The sequence below is a fragment of the Typopeltis vanoorti genome, chromosome 5 (genome assembly GCF_054136105.1).
Source record: "Typopeltis vanoorti isolate ZY-2024b chromosome 5, IOZ_Tvanoo_1.0, whole genome shotgun sequence".
NCBI classification, from domain to species: Eukaryota; Metazoa; Arthropoda; class Arachnida; order Uropygi; family Thelyphonidae; genus Typopeltis; species Typopeltis vanoorti.
Genome location: NC_143553.1, coordinates 138,819,053 through 138,835,210, shown reverse-complemented (window position 1 = coordinate 138,835,210; position 16,158 = coordinate 138,819,053). Strand labels below are relative to the sequence as shown.

Genomic DNA, 16,158 nt, shown 5'->3' with positions numbered 1-16,158 from the left:
TTGTGCATTCCATTCTAAAATGTACAAAATTTTAATGTCTACCGTTTTGCCTAGTTATCAATAAAGAATTTAAACACAAAAGATATTTAGTTGCCCGCCTGTTGACCAACTGGACCAACTGCGTATTCTTCTCCTTAGTCAACAAGCTTTGGTTTCGAATAGGAGAGGCATGTCGTGACTTTGAAAAGGTCCCTGTTTGATGATATCTACAGCAAGTTTATGGATGATACAGTACTTATTTCACCCGTGGTACTAATATTAATATACTACGGTTTACGTGCGGGACCACTGATTTTAGTACGAGGTTAGGAAAATAAAATAAATTTACTATCTTTGTTGAGTACAATTCACGGGGGAAAAAAATTAAATTTACTAAAGTATAAAGAGCTAATAAGCTTCATAATATAATAACAGCATACATTTCCTAGGAAATGTGTTTTTACATTATGGAAAATACCTAAGAATAGCGATCTGAACTTCCCCACCTTTGCAACGTGTCGTCCGGTATTGTACTACGTACTAGGATCACTTGCATTGGCTAACGCTAGTGTCGCCGATACTTTATAGTTTACTATATTCGGCAAGAAACTCTCTGATTCCAATCTTTGAGTTTCTTATTCGGTTTTAAAACTATGTGGGATTTAATATCCCCTTAATTTAAGTAATGTTTTCATTGCCGAAATGAAGCTTATTAGCTCTTTATACTTAAGTAACTTAATGGTTGCACCTGTTTGGAAAACTCGTTCGCAGAGTATATAAGTTCTTTTCGCTATACACTTTGGTATTAGGTCTAGCTACTCGCAAAGGAAAATCTAACAACAATGGGGGAACCAGGGGAACTGGAATCCCAGATCTCCGGTAAAGAAGACTCTCACGACGATATGAAATTCTAAGACAGCAACATGGAGGATAACAATACAACAGCCCCCCCCCCAGAAATCCAGGAAGTTCGTAAACGAAGTAACACCTCCCCCAACCTCTAAAATGAACCAAAGTTTAAAAATCGCAACATTAAACGTAAGCGGTCTGCGCAATCCTCAGGCGCAAAGCGCTGTCTGGAGACTGATGCTAATGCATAATATCAACATTTTATTCTTACAAGAAACCCACTTTTACAAACACTGGGACGTGGAGAACTTTTCGAGAAGCTACCCAGTTACCAGCTACTGGTGCTTCGGGGAAGCTCACTCGCGAGGGGTGGGGATACTAATTCGCCCCCCAATCGCGGGGGGGTTCTTCAATGTCCAGAAAGACGCTGCGGGACGTTTTTTGTCCGTGGACTGGAAGTACGGTGGCCGTAACACCCGGTTTATGGCTGTCTACGCCCCGAATAACCCCCACCAACGAGACGGTTTCTTTGCCACACTGGAAAACTATTTTCTTGGTGCGCAACACCTAATCGTGGCGGGCGACTGGAACTGTATAGAAGATGCACGATATGACAAAATAGGCGGGAATGCTAACAGCGGAAGTGGCGGTTTTGCAGCACTGAAACGTTGCTGCGAAAACTTCGACCTTGTCGATATCTGGAGACGGCAGAATCCACTGAAAGTCGGAACAACGTGGTGCCGTGGTCGGATATCAACAAGGCTCGACAGGTTCTATGTATCCCAGTTTTTAGAACCACATGTTCTTGGGGTACGTCATATCGCTGCGAGAGGTCTGCTAACAGACTACAAAATGGTACTATTAAAAATAAGGATACCAGAAATAATAGAAACAGCCAGAGGTCCTTGGAGGCTCACTCCCAATTTCCCCAGTATTTTTAGCGATAAGCTACAGAACCTCTGTAACGAATGGAGAGACACTAACTGGGACTGGGAAACCTGGCTACAGTTCAAGTCGCAGGCAAAGGAATTCTTTCAGCGGTGTGGGCGTGAAAGGGCACACCAACAGAGACAACGTCTGAGGGATCTCTATAGGGAGCTCGGCTGGTACCGCACCAACGAGCGGAGAGGAATTCCCTGTAGCGATCTTATCAGACAGGTAGAAATCGAGCTACATCAAGAGCGGCAGAGTAGAGTCGAGGACCTCGATTTTCGAGCGAGACTCTATCTCAGATATTTGGAAACACCTTCCGCCGCTTTCTACAATCAACAACGGGTGGCGGCAAATGACGAGCGAACGGTTTACCAGATCCAAGAGAATGGCAAACTGATAAAATCAACCCCTGAAATACTTCGCATCTTCCATCAGCAGTACCTCGGCGCCTTTTCTGATCAGCAGAGCGCAGATGTTTTCAATGAGTGGGACATCACACGTCTTCCCGAGCATCTTACCGCTCTGCATGACAGGCCGATAACTGCTGAGGAAATAAAAACACCTTGCAAAACAATGAAGGCAAGAAAAACCCCAGGGTTAGATGGGTTAGGGAAAGAATTCTACCGATCTATCTGGGACTACGCACTACCAGTTTTGGTAAAAATATTTAACGAATTCCTCACTTCGGGAAATATCCCCGAGGAATTCGTTAAAAGCTACACAATTTTTATCCCAAAGAAAGATCGAGATCGCACCTTGGCAGATAGCTGGCGACCGATCTCCCTAACAAATTCGGATTACAAAATATTTGCAAAAATTATCTGCAGCCGCATCAAATGCGGTATAGAAAAAATCATAACAAGCACCCAGGTTTACGGAATACCGGGTAGATCGATGGAATTAAATCTATTTTTCTTACGAGATCTAATCCGTCTGGCCAAAAATAAAAATTACCCTTTGGCACTTCTCTCTACGGATCTGGAAAAGGCGTTCGACAGCGTCAGACACACGTACTTGCAGGACATCCTTCAGAAAATAGGTGTGGGCTGGAGGCTTAGGCAAACAATCAAAAACATCTACGCAAAGGCCTCTACCCAAATAGCTATCAACGGGTTCCTCTCGGAACCAGTTCCTATTAAAAAGGGGGTAAGACAGGGCTGCCCACTAAGCCCTCTCCTCTTCTCACTCGCGTTAGACCCCCTCATAAGAAGAATAGATAACTCCCCTGCAGTCAGAGGAATACCGTTACCCCTAGTCTCCAGACAGAGCAAAATTGTAGCATATGCCGATGATGTAGTTGCGACGCTCAGAGATTCTGAGTCCATCTACATTTATTTCGGCATTTTGCAAAAATTCAGCATGGCCAGTGGTCTTCGCGTTAATACTTCGAAGACTAAAATTAAAATTTTTGGAAATTTCCATAGAAATAACCTTCCTTGTGGTTTAGTCCCGCAAACTCAGCCCCTAACAGTACTAGGCGTCCCATTCACGGCGATAATCTCCATGCTAATACATACAATAAATATTACTAATATAAAAAAAAACCCAAGAAGGTCAACTTTACAAAATACTAATAGATTTTTTTTGGAACGGAAGAAAACATGAAGTTAAAAAAGAATATTTAAAACTCAAAATCAATCAAGGGGGTTTCTCACTTCCGAAATTAAACTGCCTATTCTATGCAAACACTCTCAAAACCATAGGGAAAGCCTTAAAATCTAACCATATTTCAGGATCCCTAATTATATATTTTCTAGAGCATTTTCTCCCCTACTTCGGGACCACGGGACATGCTAACCCCAGCGCAGAGGTTGTGCCAGAATGGTATTATCCATTATGCCAACAACTTAAAAAATTTAAAACCGAAGGAATGGAAATTCTAAAATTAAAGCCACAAGCAAGATATTGGGAGTTCTTTCGACTTTCCGGATGTGATACGCCAAATATAGAAACTAACATAGAAACGCTATTTCAAAATATCAGAAATAGCTGGGGACAGCCATTTCACCGGGATCTGGCATGGCGAATAGCCTATGGTCAGCTACCGGTGAAACTGGTTATGTCCCCATACACTTCAAGACCGTGCGACCCCTTCTGCGACGTCTGCCAGAGCATTGAAACGGTGGGACATTTCTTTTACTCGTGCCCCCCCCCGCCCGATATGTCTGGCAAAGACTAAGCACAGCACTGGGAATCAAGCCGCTTACCCTACAGGAGGTCTTGTACCTGCAATTTCCCCCACCAGTCAAGAAAATTCAGAAATTTACAATTTTTCTCATCAGTGTAATCAAGTATCACATCTGGAAAGTGCGGAAAAAGTCCCAAATCAGCGATGAAAACACTATACAAGCCAAAATACTCAGTGGGATCTATTTCTACCTACCTAGGTTCTTCGCACAAAAAGACATATACTAGGGGATGGGAGGTTTGTACATAAATGGTGCAAACCTCCTATCCTCTGTGTCCTGAGACAGGGCTTAATCATACCGTGTCTCTTCCTTTAAAAATAAATATCTGTTTGTTTGTTGTTTTTTTTCCTTCTCTTTTTCTCTCTTCACGAGTTCTTACAGTTCATATAGGAGGGGGCAGATCTGAGAACCCGGGCTGCGAAGGCTTACAGCGAGGCGGTGCTGCTCCTTGTGAGCGGCATCTCTCGGGCCAGATTCTTCCCCCAAATCTTGCTCTTCCCGTGGTGTAAGGTTGGCCAGTTCTCTTACTGTTTATATATATATATATATAAAAAAGAAAAATAATAATAATAATAAAAAATAATAATAATAAAAAAAAAAAAAATCCGATTTAAGTTTTATACTAAAACAGGTGTTAGAAGATGACCTCCAAAGACACCTGATCAGTTAAATTGTTAATTTAAAAGTATTTTACGAGCGCATATAAGAAAAGTTTATTTCAAAGATTTTTTTTTTAGAACAGGTGTAAGGAGATGATGTTTTACAGACCTTTTAGCCACAACCTCTGGGTTATACAGCTAAACGGTTTGACTGAGGCCTCTTTTTACCTACTACTATCCTACTCTACCTTTCTTTAATCTCCCCTATTACTACCTGCTGACCCTCAGCAATCTTTATACTCCAAAGGCCGATGATGAAAGACATTAACTCCCATTCTACTCACTGATGAAGCCTCAAAAAAAGCTGAAACCGGTCTGGGTAGTGACCTCCCTCCATAATGTAATAACAGCATACATTTCCTAGGAAATGTGTTTTTACATTATGGAAAATACCTAAGAATAGCGATCTGAACTTCCCCACCTTTGCAACGTGTCGTCCGGTATTGTACTACGTACTAGGATCACTTGCATTGGCTAACGCTAGTGTCGCCGATACTTTATAGTTTACTATATTCGGCAAGAAACTCTCTGATTCCAATCTTTGAGTTTCTTATTCGGTTTTAAAACTATGTGGGATTTAATATCCCCCTTAATTTAAGTAAATTTACTAAGCATGATGTTGCTCAAGACCCTTCTCTTTTTCAAAATTTTAGCATTTTTTACTTGCTTTTGAAATATTCTATTCTGCTTTGGCTACAAAAATCACGCTTTCAAATCCCTCCATCCTCTTTCCTTTGTAAATTTTAAAAGAAGCGGGTCACCCAGACTTGCATTACTTGCAGGCGCAAACTTGACTTACTTGTCTGTTTGCTTACTTGGGAAATGGATTAAAACCAGGTTTATAATTAAAATAGCTTGGTATCTTTAACGTACAAACTTTATGTATTTATGTTATTTTTTAGAATTTGTCAGGTAATATGAATGGCAGGAAGCTCTATCACGGGACAATATTTTTCTTACATTCAGCAGTCTTTTTTTCCATATTTTAATGATTTTTATGATGTTAGCATACACTCCTGCCAAAAGTCATGGAATTTCTGTCGAAATACAGAATAAAACTATATAACTACGCAATATACAAAATCTGTTGACCTATGAAAGAGATTAGCATTTCGATCAACCTATATGCAAAGTGATCACAGAAACTGCTAACAGTGTTGAAAAGTGAAGTTATTTGGAGAAAATATCTGTACATGCCATTGACTGAGCAATCACCTTTTCCAAGTCCAGAGTTGAAACGTTCTGAAGTAATGGAACTCATCTTCGAACAGGATCTCGCTGCAAGTCACACTTAGAAAAAGGTGAAAGAGTTCCTCAAAAATCACAACATCGAATTGCTTCAGTGGCTATGTAACTCTCCTGACATTAACCCAATAGAATATTTGTGGGCCATAGTGAAAAAGAGACTTTGTATCACAATTTAATTCAAAAATTAAATTGTGATACGAAGGATAACTTAATACAATCCATCATAAAAGTACGGTTTCAAAATGCAGAAATAAGAAATACGTGTTCTATGTTGGTAGAGTCCATGCCTAAGCGAATTAATGAACTTATTAGGAACAGAAGAATGCAAATAAATTATTAGGTAAAGTTGAAGCTTACTTTTTGAACTTATTTTCTTGAGAAATTAAAATTGTTCTTTAATATGCGGTGTTCGGATTAATTTGTTCGCTACTGTACAATCGTCACATCTTTTAAAGATAACGCTGAACTCCTGGTATCATTCTTCTCCACAAGCTCATGCATAGATAACGAAGGATAGCTGACTGCATGAACCATGTGATTTTAATTAGAAATATTCCAAATAGCTTGGAATACCAAGAGGTTTTCTAGCCCAAATGGTATATTCCCGCAATTGTGTTCCAGAATTAACACCCATCATATATAGTCTGTATATTCATTTGTACTCATCTAGCATCTACTTATAGTAGAAGCAAGCCCACATTCAGCCCAAGGGAGACTAAAGTCAGCTAGCAAACTACTGTACTGTCCAATTATCCTAACTACTGTTCTCTCGAAAATGAAGGAGACATTCATCAACGCTCGCTTCACTGACTGAAAGCCCACCAGTTAATCAGTGCCAGCCAATATGGATTCCGTCAAAATCGCTCCATTTCAGATTTCTTATCAGCATTACTCATCTTTGCACATAACACCGAGAACAGTTTTGAGAACCTCGAATTAGTGCTCATAACATTTTCAAGGTATTTAAACAAATCTAGCACAAAAGCCTACTTACCACACTGCCATTTTATGGTTTTTCTCTCATTCACTGCGATGAGATTATTACAATTTCCTCTTTGGTCACTCGTTATGTGTCGTGAAGGATGACTTCCAGTTTTCAGAGTTCTTCACCGGTGTTAAATACCACATGGTGCTGCACTTTCGCCTGATTTCCTCCTTTATATATAAATGACAGTTTCCCACTAACCTCACATCTTCCAGAGATTTGTTGATGAGAATATATTCCATTCCACTTTTCAGTTTACACACTTGTGATGCTCAACTGTACAATGCTACAAGATTATTCATAAACACTATCTTAAATATTTATCTCTTTGCTACAAGTTCCAGTGGAATCATGATGATGATGATGATGATAATAACTCTGGCAATTTCAATGCTACACAAAATCCTATCTTATTTCGCAAAAAAAAAAAAAAAATCACACTTCACCTCCCCATATCTCTGATAATACTAAAATCTCTTTTTGGAGCTAACGTATACGTTTAACTTCTTGCATACGCACTTCAAGCCCATAGTCTTCTCAGCTCCAACAAAGGTGTTTTACCCAGTGAAGACTATTGTAACCTGTACAATTGTACAGGTTAAAGTACGGCCTGTAAGACTTCTAACAATGCACAAGTCTCAAATCATCCCGGTCTTAAAATACTGTTCTCACATTTAGAACCGTGCATTAAAAGCTTTTCCAAAAATGCTGATGCTATTGGAAGAGGGTAGCCCGTTTATCTGATTATCCCTCTTAGTTCCCTCGCTGGCTCACAAATTCAGTTCCCTTCACTGGCTATCACTATTCTTCAAGTCTGTAAACGCGTGAGCAACTGCTGGTCAACGTCCATTAAGTGTGCAGCTTCAATCCTACAGAACCAACTTTTCGTCCACCTAGGTCTTTCCTTCTACTTATGTTCTTTGAATCTAATGGTTGGAGGATTTAAGGATGAGATCAGAATCCTTAGCTGATGTGGCTATCAAATACAAAATTATATCCAGTTGTAACATAGAAAGCAAATAGAAACTAGGTTAATTACAGATATTTTGAGTGGATTCTCTGAAATGACCCAAAACTATCGTTTGAATAACTTTAATGGGCATACAGATATTCACTCCTTTTATATAAAAAGAAAGTTGTTGGCCTCTGAAAAATAATATTCATTTTAATAAAAGTGAGAAGAAGAATATGAAAATATTATACAAGCGAGCCTCGTGCAAAAAATATTACTATACCATTGGAATTAAGCTCCCATTCGTGATTTAAACCTGCGATCGCTTAACATACATCCATCAGGTAAACATATTATTAGACTAGCTTAGATCTGAATATAATAGTTGACGAATGAGCTTAGAAAGCCTCAATTTGACGCTATAAAATTATAGAAATAAAGGATATTATAAATCCATCATTAGTTTAGTCAAATAATTGAATTTCAAACATAAAAATAATCAAAATTGACCAGACCAGAATTGACTTCAGAAAATGCAATTTTCTGACATGTAGGATTGTTAAAGTAGTGAAAGAGGGATGTTGGCCTCTTAAGGTTTCTGCCTGCTCTTTGATACGAAACAACAGTTCGCAACAACTATCAGGCCAGTGAACCCTTAATCAGGCGTATTAATAAAAAGGCAATGTACGAGTTCCTGTGCATACTGTAGTTCATCTATTTTAAGTAGTGCAATACCAAGGTAACTCCGATGACACTTTGTAAGTTTTAAATTCAGTAATTTGGCAATAAAATAATAATGGATTTATAATATCCTCTCTTTCTATTAGATTTAGATAATTTCATCTTGTTTTTTCCCAAGCCGCATGAATATCAATGAAGTCCCATTAAAACAACTAAAATTCATAATTAGAAGTTATTATTATTATATAGTTATTATTAATGGTTATTAATAATAAATAATAGAACAGATAAATATTTTTAATTAGGTTGGATGTGAAATATCATTTGAAGTAGAAAAAGACATAAAATTAAAAACTTCAAACTTTGTCCTGATGAACAGAACACTCAATCCAAATATAATACAAACATAAACACTCTTGAAAATATACGATACTTTAGCAGTGCCCACATTATTATGTCAGTGAAATTTGGGCAATAAACAAACAAGATAAACAAAGAATAAAAAAAAGTGAAATGAGATTCATGAGAAGAACTGAAAAATACACATTATTAGACCAAAAAAAGAACAAAGATATGTGGGTGGTATGAAAAGTTCTCGGCCTCAATCATAAATAGCAACACTATCGGCAAGTTGTTTTTTTCCTAGGTTGGTACATCTGTCATAAGCATCGATGTGAAATTGCAAGTCATTCTATCAAGTAGTTTTTTTTATACAGCTGCCGGAAGCCAAAGTGTTGTCTGTATCCCTTGAAATGGATAAAATTGAGCATCGTGCGGTTATAAAATTCTTTGTAAAAGAAGGTTCAATGCCAAACTAAATTCATTCGAAGTTCATAAACGTTTATGGGCACTCTTCTCCTTCGTTTTCGACAATTAAGAAATGGACTGCCAAGTTTAAACGTGGCCGTAATAACCTTGAAGACGATCCACGTGAAGGACGTCCAAAAAGTGTAACAATACCAGAAATCATTGATCAATGCATGATATGGTATTGGATGACCGGCGAGTCAAAGTGCGGGAAATTGCTGAGACTATAGGCATTTCAAAAGAACGTGTAGGATACATTTTGCATGAAGAATTGCAAATGAAAAAGCTTTGGGCAAGATGGGTGCCGTGCTGATCAAAAACACACTCGCATGAAAACCTCTGAACATTGCTTGCAGCGTTTTAACAAGAAAAAAAACTGATTTTGTGCGTCGATTTATTATTATGGATGAGACATAGAGTCACCAGTACACACCAGAATCCAAACAGCAACAATAACCGGGGAATATTATTCCAATCTTTTAACCAGGCTAGACGAAAAAAATCGTGAGAAAAGACCGGGTTTGCAGAAGAAAAAAAATCATCTTTCAGGATAATGCACTGGCCACAAATGTATTTTGGCAATTGGAAAATTAAGGGATCTGCACTATGAATTGTTGGAATATCCACCCTATTCCCCATATTTGGCTCCCTCTGACTTCTGTCTCTTCCGAAAACTAAAAATCTTCCTCCCTGGTCAGCGTTTTTCTTCGAATCAAGAGGTGATTGCAGCTGTAGAGGGGTATTTTGCAGATCTTACTGAGAACCACTACAGGGAAGAGTAATGGCGTGGAGTATTGCTGGAATAAATATATTCGTCTTAAGGGAGATTATGTTGCAAAGTAATTTTGAAATTATAAATTCGTTTTTTCATTGTTATGCCGAGAACTCTTCAGACCACATACGTAAAATAACTAAAAACCAAATCAATAAAAAAAACTGAACAATTATAAACAAAAATGGATAGAACATGTAAACCGAATGGCCAACATTCGATATCCTAAACAAATAATAAAATATAAACCAATTGGAAAGAGAAGACCGGGTATATATATATATATATATATATATATATATATATACACACACACACACACACACACACACTGAATCACCAATTCAATAAATAAATAATACAAAAATATAAAGAATTTTCTGCGGAATTTGATGGATTTTTTCCAACACGGATTCTGCAAAATGTAAAATATATTCAATATCATATGACCAATATGTAATCAAGAGGTTTTTTTTTTACTTAAGTATGCTTAGCACTCGATTTAAAAGAATAATCTGTTAAAGCAGAAGCGATTTATTTCATAAAATTTTATAATTTCTATGCGTCATATTTAGCAGGTCATACAGAAATATGACCTGCTAAAAATGAAGATTTCCTGGAAGATAATACTAATCATAAAGCAAATATTTCAGGCAAAAAAATTGCCTCATCAGACATCAGGTATCCATTACTATTATTCAGAAATACAAAATTGCTCTATAGGAACATATTAGAAAAATATCATAATGCGTGGGAAAGAGCACTTTTGAAAGATATTAAAAAGCGTTTGTTGCAGAGGAAAAGTTGCAACAAAAAATCTTATATAGAAAGGAGGGGAATGAGAAATCTTTCCGGGTTTCATCATACAAGGAAAAAGGAACAAACTATAAATTTTCAGAAAGTATATTTAACCTCTCTACCTGCCCTGGTGGATGAAATAATGAGATCAAATTGCACTTATTGTCCATATTATTCAATAGGTGTTATAGAATCGTATCCAGATTTTGCTGGACGTTAGCAGTAGTAATGAACTTATAAAACATATCGAAGTGTTTTTTTTTCCATTTGTAAAAAGACAAAGCCCATAACTTATCACAACACTTGAGAATTCTGCAGCTTTTCAAATTATCAGATTAAATATACAGTTGACCCTTGAACAACGCGGGGTTTGGGGACGTTGAAACTCCGCGTTGTTCGAAAATCAACGTACAGGAAAACCTCACTTAATGCGATTGATTAATCCATCAATTAATGTGCGCTAAGCGATATCGCGTTAAGCGAATATAATAAACAATAGGAAAAATTATAATTTATCCACCAGTTAGCGTAAATTTGGAAAAAAATTACAGTATATGCTATATTAGAGGATAAAAGTCAATTGCTTGAATTTTTATTTAGTGTCTAAACATTTGATTGAGCTTTTTACAAAAAAAATTAAGTAAAGATGTTTGAATCATGCTCGAATTTTTCATCTTGTCATACAATTTGCGATAGCTAGCGATCACTTTATCAAGATTTCGGTGGACTTCGAAGCTTCGTTCCATATGAGGATCAGCATCGAACAAAATTTCCTTAGCGTACTCAATGTGATTGAAAACTAGCTCAAGTTCTTTTGAAGTTAGCTTCTTAGTCGTAATTCTCTTCTTGTTCGCACTCCTTATCTTCTTCTTCATGTGCACGCTGTTCTTCTAGTTGAATGAGATCATTCTCGCTTAAATGTTCTGAATAGGAATCGAGCAAGTTTCTCACATTTTCATTATCCAGTTCATTAAATCCAAGTTCTTTTCCAATTGTGCTGATTTCTTCAATAATGTTAGATCTTGGATTTTGCTCACGAGAAACTAACATAGGCTTGAGTTTAAAGTTTCCTTCTGCATTGCCTCCTAATAAAAGCGTAAGACGATCTTTAGATACTTTGTATCCCGGTTGAGATGCTTCCGTTTTAGCTAGGAAAGTTTTTGTTGGCATACGCGTCCAAAACAGATCAGTTTCGTCGACGTTGAATATTTACCGAGCGTCATAATCACCCTCCTGAATTATCCTTTGAAATTCTTCAGGAAACTTAGCCGCAGAATCTTTATTAGCACCAGCAGATTCGTCAGTTATTGTTATTATGCAATCCAGTTCGATTTTTAAAACGTCAAACCATCCTAAACTCGAAGTAAAGCTTTTTCACATCCCTATTGAAATTTGGTCTCTTTCACTGAGGTAAAATTATTGAGAGCTTTTGCCTGAATATTCTCTGTACTAAGAAGTATTGTTTTTTGGTTATATCCTCAATACAGAGTTACAGAGGACGCTTCATCTCGATCATTAAATGGCGTCTATTTCGGGTGATCTGCATGCTTAAAGAAGATGTAGCAACTTTTCCTTTTTTCTTTGTATTCTTTGCTCTTATTTAATATAGTCCAAGCTGTAGACTCGCTGTATCCCAGGTCTCGTCTCGCACAATCATTGTATTACTAGCGCCACTTTCGTCTCTTAATGACTTCCAGCTTTTTCGTTCGCTGCAGATTGGCGACAAAATTTCGCGTTAACTGATTAATCACTCGCTTAAAGCTGGAAATAGTATTATTTCACTCAATCGCTAACTGATTATTGCGCATATCGAATTCGCGTTAAGCGAGGTTTTCCTGTATAACTTTTCACTCCCCAAAAACTTTACTAATAGCCAACTGTTGACCGGACCGATAGCATAAACATGCCTTGTCGATAACATAAACAGTCGAGTATCACATCTTTTGTATTGTATATATGTAATATATGCTCTATTCTTACAATAAAGTAAGCTAGAGAAAAGCAAATGTTATTAAAGAAATGATAAGGAAGTGAAAATACATTTACAGGACTGTACTGTACTGTACTGTATTTATCGATATCTTCAGTTTACAAGATAAATCGTATGATGTCTGTACCTACATCAGTAGTGCCCAAATTTGTGCCCAAATCATTAACTAATTAATGATTTGGGCACAAAGAATTTATGAAATTTACAGAGAGACTGATTCTTTCCAATATCAAACAAGAGTAACTGAGTGATATCACCATTTTCTGAAGTATGTTTATAAATAAAGAAAAAAATCATGTTTGTTATACATATCATATAACTGAATAAATAGCATTAACATTTTTACGTATAAGTTATATAAACAATAGGCAATATTTATGTCTGTGTGTGTGCTCCCGTCCGCGCGTGCGCAATACTTATCCAATAGTTACTTTCCAATTTTATTAGTTTCTAATAATAGTTAACTGCTAATTAATAAAACGCAGGTAGTCTTTACTTTGCCTTGGGTATTGCGCAATGATGGTAATGAATTCCTCATAATTATCTACCAAATTCTACTCACAGAAATAGATGAACTGTTTTCACATTTAATTCATCTCTCTCTCCGTGGTTTCTTTCACTCATTACTGACAATGAGTGAAAACTAGCTAAAATCCGAAATATTTCTTTCACTTTGGTACATAACAACAAAATCAAGTAAATAAATTAAAAGGACCTTGTGCTTTCTTCTGTGTTACAGTAACGCGGATAAATTATGATTAATTCCTCTATCAATTCGCACGACCAAAACAGCACAGTTGCAAAGATTCTCAACCATATACACTATGCTACAAAAATTATAGAGAAACCCATTTTTCTCAAATACTACATATCCTGAAACTACCTGATACAGCAAGATGAGGCGGTTGAGATTCACATAAATGTAAAGTGCAGTTAGTACTGCGAGTTGTCTAAAAGCTAGACAACCTAGAAACTATGCTCTGGAGATCAAGACGCTTCAGGAATCCAATAAGCAGGACGGTGATCTTGATCGGGCAATGAAATTCACCTCTTACCTGAAATGACTCAAAAACATCCATTTTTGCATTGGGATTTGAACCTACGGTCTACTCTGGCGAAAGTGCTGTCCACCTGCCTCCTTCTAGTAAAATTTTATATTGCTGTGTTGTTATATTACATACCAATCAGTTCATGCGACTGCAGTATAAAAGAGCATCTAAGATTCAACTGCCGCTAACCCTGTTAAAGAAACAGAAACGTTATGAGGAAAGGTAATCTCATAAAAATAGGCACACCATATAAATTGATGGCAGTAAATAGGAAAATGGTTCGAGATTCCTGGTCCATAGCATTCCCAAATGTATTTCTAGGTTATTTTTGTTGTTACGGCTTAAGCAAATAAGACGATGAGGTCAATGTGTATATGTATTAATTGCTGTGTGTCCCGTTAGTTGCCTACTCTGCGGAATAAAAAATCTTAAAATAGCTTACGAGAGGAAAAAAATCTTGTCTTTGTATGAAATCGCTAACTCAGCTTCGGTTGAAAATCCTTCATAAAAATTATTAGTGAAAAGATTCGAAAAGATATCTTCCATACTGATTGAGTTACAGAGGCACTATTTGTTCCATAAAATTACATAAATTTCACAGCAACGTATTCCACAGAAGAGCTTCTACGTACAAGCCATACATCACCTCACAACAAACAAACAAACAAACAATGCTTTGTGCGATCTGAACCCTATAGAGCTTGCTCGGAAAAATTCATATGTCGGTTTTTGGAGAAAACCAAAACATCTAACTTTACTGAAAAAGGCTGAATGACATTTTGGTAGAGAAATGGGCTATAATACATTCCTATTATCAACCTTCAGTGAACAATTTACTCAGGAAAGTGGGTCTATAACCACGGCCACAGGAGGGCTAACGGTTTATTGTGGTCTATGAAAATAAAACGTTTATAAAGCAGTTAGGTGTCCATATAATATTTGCATTATAGCTCGTATAAATTATAGCACAATATAAATACGCGAGGTCACTCATACCTTGTTTGACCTTAAGGACACCTTTCCGCCACAACGGGCACAGCAACGAACATTGCAGTAATTACATATATGTCCTATGCCATCAGCAAATTTCGTTTTGAGGCAGATCTGGCAGGTGGCATCCAGTTCAGCTCCTAATTTCCGCTGTTCTTCATTTCTTTTCCTAATAGCGGTTTCCAGTAAGCGAACTTCGTCCTGCTTTTTCCTACAATAAAAACAAAAAAGCTAAGTTTAGATTACTATTCTTTATCTTTTCTCAGTATTCGTTTCACTGATTAAATAATTACTTTGAGTAATTAATTTCGTTTGTGATATCATTAGGAAATTAAATTGAAAGTTCTTTTCCAAAGTATGTTTACTTGAATATTTTAATGTTAAGAACATTTTAGAAATTTTATATTTCAGGATACACAAATCAAAGATCTAATGTTCAGTCCTCACCTTCTCGTGGTGCACCCTCTTAGGTATGTACCCGAATACTTAACGAACGAGTATGGACTAGCTATTTGGGATTTAGCTGACCAAATTGTATTCTTATTGGCTTAAACTACAAAGTAAAATGATGGTCCTACATAACAGAATTTCATGCCAGCTGAGAGCGTCGCCCGGTTATACAAGGTCCCCGTTGTCTTCGTCAGGGATCCTGGGCAAAAAGCGCAAAGTCAGCTACTGGAACAAATCCCGGAAAACATCCCAACTCAACATCACTAGTGTTCAAGATTGGTATTATCAACGTAAGAAGCATCAATGGAAAAGAAATGGAACTAGCAGATGAATTAGATAAGTCCCAGATGGACATAATAGGTCGTTACTGAAACAAAAAGACACAAATATGTGAGATCTTTCTAAGAAGCAAATAGAAAATGTTATATTTAGGCAATAACAATCAGGGGAAAAGAGGAAGTAGCTATAGTATTTAATGCTAAATATGAGAATAATCTTCTCATATTTAGCATAGGAATGATTAGCAAAACAAGTGTTCTTTGCCAGGTTGGCGGGGAAAAGACCCGAATCTTGACAGATAACAGATTAATTTGGACGAAAGTTGTTGATCAGAAGTTAGTAATGGTGCAACGTTTTCATGTAGTACTATCATAATTATCTAGTACACCCCCCCCCCTTTATGGTACATATCAAGAATTTGATGACGATGATGATGATGATGACAAGTCAAAGACGATATCTAAATGTTTTTTGGAATTTTGTCAGTGCGAACACTTGACTGGCTGTTACTATATTTCTATAGTGTTTCTGACTTACGTGTTCACGCC

The 16,158-nt window shown here is 37.0% G+C and overlaps 1 protein-coding gene across 1 annotated transcript in view; it reads right to left on the bottom strand.

Annotated features, from left to right (window-relative positions):
- LOC150106868 (regulating synaptic membrane exocytosis protein 2-like) overlaps positions 1–16,158 on the bottom strand; it is an 828,152-nt gene that overhangs the window by 736,596 nt on the left and 75,398 nt on the right. Inside the window, exon 2 of the mRNA XM_090393494.1 lies at positions 14,888–15,092. Coding sequence (XP_090249620.1) covers positions 14,888–15,092 — 205 coding nt within the window. The remainder of the gene's footprint in view (positions 1–14,887; positions 15,093–16,158) is intronic.